Here is a 10,000-nt window from a genome sequence, read left to right on the forward strand (position 1 = left end):
CTTATCCTGTGCAGGGTTGCGGGCAAGCTGGAGCCTATCCCAGCTGACTATGGGTGAGAGGTGGGGTACACCCTGGACAAGTCACCAGATCATCACAGGGCTGACACATAGACACAGACAACCATTCACACTCACATTCACACCTACGCTCAATTTAGAGTCACCAGTTAACCTAACCTGCATGTCTTTGGACTGTGGGGGAAACCCAGAGGAAACCCACATAGACACGGGGAGAGCATGCAAATTCCACACAGAAAGGCCCCTGTTGGCCACTGGGCTCGAACCCAGAACCTTCTTGCTGTGAGGCAACAGTGCTAACCACTACAACACTGTGCCGCCCTAGGGTGCCAAAATATCTGCAAATCATTATCCAAGCAGGATAAATGACTGAAATTCATTCACCAGCCTGCCATTCAGTAACTTGAGATAAAGTATTATATTGTACAAATAGAACTTTGCACGTATATACAGTGGTGTGAAAAAGTGTGTGAAAAGCCCCCTTCCTGATTTCTTATTTTTTTGCATGTTTGTCACACTTAAATGTTTCAGATCATCAAACAAATTTAAATATTAGACAAAGATAACACAAGTAAACACAAAATGCAGTTTTTAAATGAAGGTTTTTATTATTAAGGGGAAAAAATCCAAACCTACATGACCCTGTGTGAAAAAGTGATTGCCCCCTAAACCTAATAACTGGTTGGGCCACTCTTAGCAGCAATAACTGCAATCAAGCATTTGCGATAACTGGCAACGAGTCTTTTACAGCGCTGTGGAGGAATTTTGGCCCACTCATCTTTGCAGAATTGTTGTAATTCAGCCACATTGGAGGGTTTTCGAGCATGAACCGCCTTTTTAAGGTCATGCCACAGCATCTCAATCGGATTTAGGTCAGAATTTTGACGAGGCCACTCCAAAGTCTTCATTTTGTTTTTCTTAAGCCATTCAGAGGTGGACTTGCTGGTGTGGTTTGGATCATTGTCCTGCTGCAGAACCCAAGTGCGCTTCAGCTTGAGGTCACGAACAGATGGCCGGACATTCTCCTTCAGGATTTTTTGGTAGACAGCAGAATTCATGGTTCCATTTACCACAGAAAGTCTTCCAGGTCCTGAAGCAGCAAAACAGCCCCAGACCATCACACTACCACCACCATATTTTACTGTTGGTATGATGTTCCTTTTCTGAAACGCTGTGTTACTTTTACGCCAGATGTAACGGGACATACACCTTCCAAAAAGTTCAACTTTTGTCACATCAGTCCACAGAGTATTTTCCCAAAAGTCTTGAGGATCATCAAGATGTTTTCTGGCAAAACTGAGACGAGCCTTTATGTTCTTTTTGCTCAGAAGTGGTTTTCGTCTTGGAACTCTGCCATGCAGGCCATTTTTGCCCAGTCTCTTTCTCATGGTGGAGTCATGAACACTGACCTTAACTGAGGCAAGTGAGGCCTGCAGTTTTTTGGATGTTGTGGGGTCTTTTGTGACCTCTTGGATGAGTTGTCACTGCGCTCTTGGGGTAATTTTGGTCGGCCGGCCACTCCTGGGAAGGTTCACCGCTGTTCCATGTCATCGCCATTTGTGGATAACGGCTCTCAATGTGGTTCACTAGAGTCCCAAAGCTTTAGAAATGGCTTTATAACCTTTTCCAGACTGATAGATCTCAATTACTTTGTTTCTCGTTTGTTCCTGAATTTCTTTGGATCGCAGCATGATGTCTAGCTTTTGAGGATCTTTTGGTCTACTTCACTTTGTCAGGCAGGTCCTATTTAAGTGACTTCTTGATTGAGAACAGGTGTGGCAGTAATCAGGCCTAGGTGTGGCTAGAGAAATTAAACTCAGCTTTCCGAAGAAGTGATAAACCACAGTTAATTTATGTTTTAAAGGGGGGGGATCACTTTTTCACACAGGGTCATGTAGGTTTGGATTTTTTTCCCCTTAATAATAAAAACCGGCGGCATGGTGGTGTAGTGGTTAGCGCTGTCGCCTCACAGCAAGAAGGTCCTGGGTTCGAGCCCCGGGGCCGGCGAGGGCCTTTCTGTGTGGAGTTTGCATGTTCTCCCCGTGTCCGCGTGGGTTTCCTCCGGGTGCTCCGGTTTCCCCCACAGTCCAAAGACATGCAGGTTAGGTTAACTGGTGACTCTAAATTTAACGTAGATGTGAGTGTGAATGGTTGTCTGTGTCTATGTGTCAGCCCTGTGATGACCTGGCGACTTGTCCAGGGTGTACCCCGCCTTTCGCCCGTAGTCAGCTGGGATAGGCTCCAGCTTGCCTGCGACCCTGTAGAAGGATAAAGTGGCTAGAGATAATGAGATGAGATGAATAATAAAAACCTTCATTTAAAAACTGCATTTTGTGTTTACTTGTGTTATCTTTGTCTAATATTGAAATTTGTTTGATCTGGAACATTTAATTGTGACAAACATGCAAAAAAAAAAAAGAAATCAGGAAGGGGGCAAACACTTTTTCACACCACTGTATATATATATGTGTGTGTGTGTGTGTGTGTGTGTGTGTTAGGCTCTAAAGACAAGGTCCATGGAGCTTTACTGAAGGAACTGATGCAGACTGATCACTTCCGCGTCACGGTAGTGGAGGAAGCAGACGTGGTGGAGATCTGTGGAGCTCTGAAGGTTAACATGGCTTTGTTTTCACTCAGTGTTACAGCAGCGGTGGAACCTTTTCATGACCTTTCCCTGTGTGAGCATTACATCTGGACCAAGCGTTACTCATGGCGCCTTTTTGAATAAAATATGCGTACGCACGTACTCTCTCACCCTCCAGTCTTTCTAATGCAGTCAGTAAATGGGCAGCGCTGTTATGGCTGTGTACATCTGCTTAATATCCAACATGATCATAGCAAAGTGGAAAACAAGCATGGCTACTAAGCAACACATCTTACACACACACACACACTATAGCATTTGCAGCCACTGCACTATTTTGTTTCCTGCAGATTACAAAACTCAGTGATTATTAACTTGTGGTTACTGAAAGCAGGACACGAGTGTGTAAAATCAGTGTGTTGTTTATTATGAGCAATCTATGAATCATTGTCAGGAATCTAGAGCACAGAGCAGGCAAAAGCCAATTAGACCGTCAGTGACGGCGTAGCTCACTCTGGCCCCGTCTAGTCCAGAAGGAACGATCTAAAGTGAGCCACCTTCCTTGCGCAATAAATGTTGCAAGCTATATACACTATAGACAGTGCCTTGAAAAAGTATTCATACCCCTTGAACTTTTTCACATTTTTCCACCTTACAACCACGAACTTAAAAGTTTTTTATTGAGATTTTATGTGATAGACCAACACAGAGTAGCACATAATTGTGAAGTGAAATGAAAATGATCTTCAAAATTTTAAACAAATAAAAATCTGAAAAATGTGGTGTGCATTAGTATTCAGCCCCCCTGCGTCAATACTTTGTAGAGCCACCTTTTGCTGCAATTACAGCTGCAAGTCTTTTGTGGTACAGTATGTCTCTACCAGCTTTGCACATCTAGACACTGAAATTTTTGCCCATTCTTCTTTGCAAAATAGCTCAAGCTCAGCCAGATTGGATGGAGAGCGTCTGTGAACAGCAATTTTCAAGTCTTGCCACAGATGCTCAATGGGATTTAGGTCTGGACTTTGACTGGGCCATTCTAACACATGAATATTCTTTGATCTAAACCATTCCATTGTAGCTCTGGCTGTATGTTTAGGGTCATTGTCTTGCTGGAAGGTGAATCTCCTTCCCAGTCTCAAGTCTTTTGCAGCCTCCAACAGGTTTTCTTCCAGGATTGCCCTGTGTTTAGCTCCATCCATCTTCCCATCAACTCTGACCAGCTTCCCTGTCCCTGCTGAAGAAAAGCATCCCCATAGCATGATGCTGCCACCACCATGTTTCACAGTGGGGATGGTGTGTGCAGGGTGATGAGCAGTGTTAGCTTTCCGCCACACATAGCGCTTTGCATTTAGGCCAAAAAGTTCAACTTTGGTCTCATCTGACCAAAGCACCTTCTTCCACATGTTTGCTGTGTCCCGTACATGGCTTCTTATGCCTGTCTTTCAACAATGGCTTTCTTCTTGCCACTCTTCCAAAAAGGCCAGATTTGTGGAGTGTACGACTTATAGTTGTCCTGTGCACAGATTCTCCCACCTGAGCTGTGGATTTCTGCAGCTCCTCCAGAGTGATCATGGGCCTCTTGGCTGCTTCTCTGACCAGCGCTCTCCTTGCTCGCTCTGTCAGTTTAGGTGGACGGCCATGTCTTGGTAGGTTTGCAGTTGTGCCATACTTTTTCCATTTTTGAATGATGGATTGAACAGTGCTTCTTGAGATGTTCAGAGCTTGGGATATTGTTTTTATATCCTAACCCTGCTTTAAACTTCTCCAGAACTTTATCCCTGACCTGTCTGGTGAGTTCTTTGGTCTTCATGATGCTGTTTGTTCTTCAGTGTTCTCTAACAAACCACTGAGGCCTTCACAGAACAAGTGTATTTATGCTGAGAGTAAATTACACACAGTAGGACTCTATTAACTAATTAGACGACTTCTGAAGGCAATTGATTGCACTGGATTGTATTTAGAGGTATCAGAGTAAAGGGGGCTGAATACTAATGCACACCACATTTTTCAGATTTTTATTTGTTTAAAATTTTGAAGACCATTTATCATTTTCGTTTCACTTCACAATTATGTGCTACTCTGTGTTGGTCTATCACATAAAATCTCAATAAAAAACTTTTAAGTTCGTGGTTGTAAGGTGGAAAAATGTGAAAAAGTTCAAGGGGTATGAATACTTTTTCAAGGCACTGTACAAGCTATATATATAGAAGCTTTATCCACCCTAGGAATACTGAACTATTTACCAGAAAGCATCCCAAACGGTGAGGAATTGACTGAGAAGAAGCAATTTTTGTTGAACTGCTTAAGGCATTACAGCTTAATTAGTCCATAACTTCATTAATAATTGTAATGAAGCAAATCTAGGTAGAAGTTATATGCACCCTAGGTACCCCTACCTTCATGCCAGAAAGAATCAAAATGGGTGGAGAATTGAGGGAGAAGAAGCAATTTGTGTGGAAATTGCTTGTTAGGGATTGATTAATCACTCCATATCTTCATTATTAATTGCAATTATGCAAATTTAGGTAGAAGCTACTATATATGCACCCCAGGCAGACCGACCTTCCTGCCAAAAAAATTACAAATCAGTGAAGAATTGAAAGAGAAAAAGCGATTTTCATGAAATGTGGACAATGCCCAAAAGACGACAGACAACACATGATGGGATAAGCTCATCACCTGTCAGCCGGATGAGGTAACAAGGATTATCCATGACCATGAACAGAAACACCCCCAGGAATTTAAAAGATCTACACAGCTCAGAAACACAGCTGTGACTTAACAAGTACAGAGTAAGACTTTACAATGAAACGAAAACAAAACGGTATATAATGACAAACTAATCAAGGGCTTAGCAGTGAACACCTGGACACAATCAAGGTGGAAATGAGACTAGAATAGAAACAAAAGCACATCTGGTGAACTTAAACCATGAAATCAGTGCACTGTGAAACACGAGACGTGGAATTTGTAACTACTATCAGTTCATTTTAGCTGAAACTAACCATCTTGACAAACACAATATTACACTTCAGAGTGATGTACCTGAAAAACATTCGCCAGATCACAGGCATCCAATGCCAGTTTTCAGCCTTGTCTCTTGCATACAGAGATTTCTCCAGATTCTCTGAATCTTTTAATGATATTATGAACCATAGATTATGTGATCCACAAATTCTTTGCAATTTTGAGGAACGTTATTCTTAAATTGTTGCGCTGTTTGCCCATGCAATCTTTTACAGAGCGGTGAACCCCTCCCTATCTTTACTTCTGAGAGACTCTGCCTCTCTGGGATGTTCTTTTTATACCCAATCATGTGACTGACCTGTTGGCAATTAACCTAAGTAGGTTTTTTTTTTTTAGCATTACACAACTGTTTCAGTCTTTTATTGCTCCGTCCCAACTTTTCTGAAACATGTTGCCAATGTCAAATTCAAAATGAACAAATTTTTCAAAAATTTCTCAGTTTCAATATTCAATACATTGTCTTTGTACTATTTTCAATGAAATATCAGGTTTCCATGATTTGCAAATTATTGCATTCAGTTATTATACCCCGCTGGCCGAAAGGCCCGAAGGGGGGGGGTTATGTCATGGCGATGTCTGCCCATCTGTCCCGGGAAGGGTGCTCACCTTCTGAAATCAACTCCTCTCACAATTTTTGGAGGAATTTTACAAAACTTGGCAGGATTCTTTTTTATACCTATGTTGGTAATACGCATATTGTAATTTCATTAAATTCAGTCACATTTGACCAGAGTTACAGCCCTTGATTAACAAAATTATAATTTGACAATTTCATGAGTGTGTTTTTCTTCTGAAATCAACTCCTCTCAGAATTTTTGGAGGAATTTCACCAAACTTGGCAAAAGGCATTGGTGTATGTGTGTAATACACATATTATACTTTTGTTCATTTCGGTTGCATTTTACCAGAGTTACAGCTGTTGATTAACAACCTTGTACTTTCTGTGGGTGGTAAAAGAGAGCAACTGGACTTGCTTGAAGATTCTTGAAGACATTTCACCTCTCATCCGAAAGGCTTCTTCAGTTCTGTCTGACTAGTAGGGAGTATCAGGTATTTATCCTCTCATGGATGAAAAGCTCATCTAAGGTGTCGTTGAGTCATCCTGTTGGTGTGGGTCACTGGGGGCTGGATGTGAACGGCCTCGAGAGTCGTTAGGGTGATCAATGGATTGCCCGTTAAGGTACTTTCACAATTCCATGAAGGTGTGCTCGCCTTCTGACATCAACTCCTCTCACAATTTTTGGACGAATTTCTCGAAGCTTGGCAAAAGGCCTTGTTATATGACGGTAATACGCAGATTGCGAATTCATTTCGTTTGTGAAAATTTTCCCAGAGTTTTGACCCTTGATTAAATAACTTGTACTTTTACAATTTCATGAGGGTGTACGTTCTTCTGAAATCAAGTCCCCTCACAATTTGTGGAGGAATTTCACCAAACTTGGCAAAAGGCTTTGTCATATGACAGTTATATGTATATTGAAATTTTGTTCAATTTGGGCAAATTTTACCAGAGTTATGCCCTTGATTATTAACAAACTTGTACTTTGGCAATTTCATCAAGGTGTGCTTGCTTTCTGAAATCAACTTCTCTCACAATTTTTATCCCCCACTGGCCAAAAGGCCTGAAGGGGGATTATGTCATGGCGATGTCCATCTGTCCATTCGTCCTGAGAAGGGTACTCACTTTCTGAAATCAATTCATCTCACAATTTTTATCCCCCGCTGGCCGAAAGGCCTGAAGGGGGATTATGTCATGGCGATGTCCATCTGTCCATCCGTCCTGGGAAGGGTACTCACTTTCTGAAATCAACTCCTCTCTCAATTTTTGGAGGAATTTCATGAAACTTGACAGGATTCTTTGGTATACATTGATAATACGCAGATTGCAATTTCATTCAATTCAGTCACATTTTACCACAGTTATGGCATCATAGCCAGCGGGGGATATTGTGCTCTCAGAGCACTCTTGTTATTTATGTTTTACACAGCGTCCCAACTTTTTTGGAATTGGGGTTGTATTTGGTTTTGTTTCTACCAGGAGGCAGGAACAAGCTTGCGTGGCTAAATGGAGTAATTTGACTGACTGTGCAACACTTCCACAGTTAAGCGATTAGACCCACAGCCCTGTTTTTCACTCAATACTGAGATGCATGTCCAGGCTACAGTAGATCACATGTTTGGGTTCAAACATCAGGATCACATACCAGGGATCATCATTTATTTATTAAGACAGACATGAAACTTGACTAAATGGATCAAATGAAGAAATCGTGATTTAAAATTCATTTTTATTTGCTTGAGAAGTCCTGTCATGATACTGAAATCTGTCTGAAAGTATTGCCTTGATGTTTTGCTTTAAAAATGGCTCTGTCTGGACTATAATTTGAATATTATTTGCTGTAGCCTGCAGAAAGCATTCCTCAAACACCTTACTGAAACACTCATTTCCATTTACACAAGGCACTTTTAATAAAAACCGCCTGCCAGCTGACTGCATGTAGCACATTCTCCGAAACACATTTGAATCCAGAGAGGACACAATCCAAGCATACAGATGAGCCATTGATGGATGAAGTGCCTTTCCAAAAGGCCCAGCAGCTGCGTTTTTTTGATTATTCCTGGGCTCTGATCTTAGATTGTTCCAATTACTAGCCTAAGAAGAATTTAACCAGTGAGTTACTGAACACCTCAATTTTAATTATTTATAAAGATCAGTCCTGAGCTTGTTTTTTCCCCGTATGTGTTGATGTAAATGACAGTATTAAAATTCACACCCTGTTCTTCTGTGTGCTGCAGAACATCGTGGCAGTGAGCACAGGATTCTGTGATGGCTTGGGCTTTGCTGACAACACGAAGGCGGCTGTGATCAGACTCGGCCTGATGGAGATGATCGCCTTTGCACGAATTTTCTGCTCCGCCGGTCCCATTTCCTTAGAAACCTTTCTGGAGAGCTGCGGCATCGCTGATCTCATCACGACGTGCTACGGAGGACGCAACCGCCGCGTGGCTGAGGCCTTCGTCAGGACCGGGAGGGTAAGAGAACAGGGTCTGGGGAACGTCAGGAACATCAGGATGTACAACCCCAATTCCATAAATTTGGGACACTGTGTTAAATGTAAATAAAAAAGAACAGAATGCGATAATTTGCAAATCATGGAAACCCTATATTTCATTGAAAATAGTACAAAGACAACATATCAAATGTTGAAACTGAGAAATTTGTTTGTTGAAAAATATATGCTCATTTTGAATTTGATGTCAGCAACACATTTCAGAAAAGTTGGGACGGGGCATGTTTACCACGGTGTTGCATCACCTCTACTTTTAACAACAATCTGTAAACGTTTGTGAACTGAGGAGACCAATTGCTGTAGTTTTGAAAGAGAAATGTTGTCCCATTCTTGCCTGATATACAATTTCAGTTGCTCAACAGTTCAGGGTCTCTTTTGTCATATTTTGCGCTTCAAATGTTTTAAATGGGAGACAGGTCTGGACTGCAGGCAGGCCAGTTTAGCACCCCGACTCTTTTACTATGGAGCCATGAAGTTTTAATATGTGCAGAAAGCAGTGTTCTGAAAGAAGGAAGGCCTTCCCTGAAAAAGATTTTGTCTGGATGGCAGCATATTGCTCTGAAATGTGTATATATATCATTCAGCATTAATGATGCCTTCCCAGATGTACAAGCTGCCCATGTCATGTGCACTAATGCCCCTTCATACCATCACAGATGCTGGCTTTTGAGCTGTGTACTGATAATAAGCCGGATGGTTCCGATCCTCTTTAGCCTGGAGGACGTGGTGTCCGTGATTTCTAAAAAGAATTTCTACTTTTGATTCGTCAGACCTCGGGACAGTTTTCCACTTCGCCTCAGTCCATCATAAAAGAGCTCGGGCCCAGAGAAGGGGGCGGTGTTTCTGGATATTGTTTATATCTGGTTTTAACTTGCATTTGTGGATGCAGTAATGAACTGTTTTCACAGATGATGGTTTTCTGAAATGTTTTCTGAAGTACGCATCAGGACATCAAATCTGCCACATTAGTCAGTAGTTGTGTGAATAACGTGATATTAATACAGGACATGTAGACTGGGGTCAAGTGCAACTCTGGGTTTTACTTTTATACTGTAGAGAAACCTGTGAAAGGAATAAAACACTTTGTGAGGCGTGCTGTTATAGGATACTAATCAACAACTGTATGAGTGTAATGCGACGAAGCGGAGTTCCTGTTACCACCCTGAAGTTGATTATTTTCCTCTAACAGCACTACCTGGAGTGTTTTATTCCTCTTCTATCACAGCAAGTCACCATCACTGACATTTTTTATTTATTAAAGAATGAAACATCGTACTTCTTATCCATGTAGAGTTAT

At 41.6% G+C, this 10,000-nt stretch overlaps 1 protein-coding gene across 2 annotated transcripts in view; it reads left to right on the forward strand.

The window, feature by feature from the left end:
• Positions 1-10,000, forward strand: part of gpd1a (glycerol-3-phosphate dehydrogenase 1a) — a 19,885-nt gene that overhangs the window by 8,160 nt on the left and 1,725 nt on the right. For both annotated transcript variants that reach the window (XM_060930928.1, XM_060930929.1), the window contains exons 5-6: positions 2,517-2,629; positions 8,429-8,665. In XM_060930928.1, the coding sequence (XP_060786911.1) occupies positions 2,517-2,629; positions 8,429-8,665 (350 nt within the window). The remainder of the gene's footprint in view (positions 1-2,516; positions 2,630-8,428; positions 8,666-10,000) is intronic.

The sequence above is a fragment of the Neoarius graeffei genome, chromosome 10 (assembly GCF_027579695.1).
Source record: "Neoarius graeffei isolate fNeoGra1 chromosome 10, fNeoGra1.pri, whole genome shotgun sequence".
Classification (NCBI taxonomy): Eukaryota; Metazoa; Chordata; class Actinopteri; order Siluriformes; family Ariidae; genus Neoarius; species Neoarius graeffei.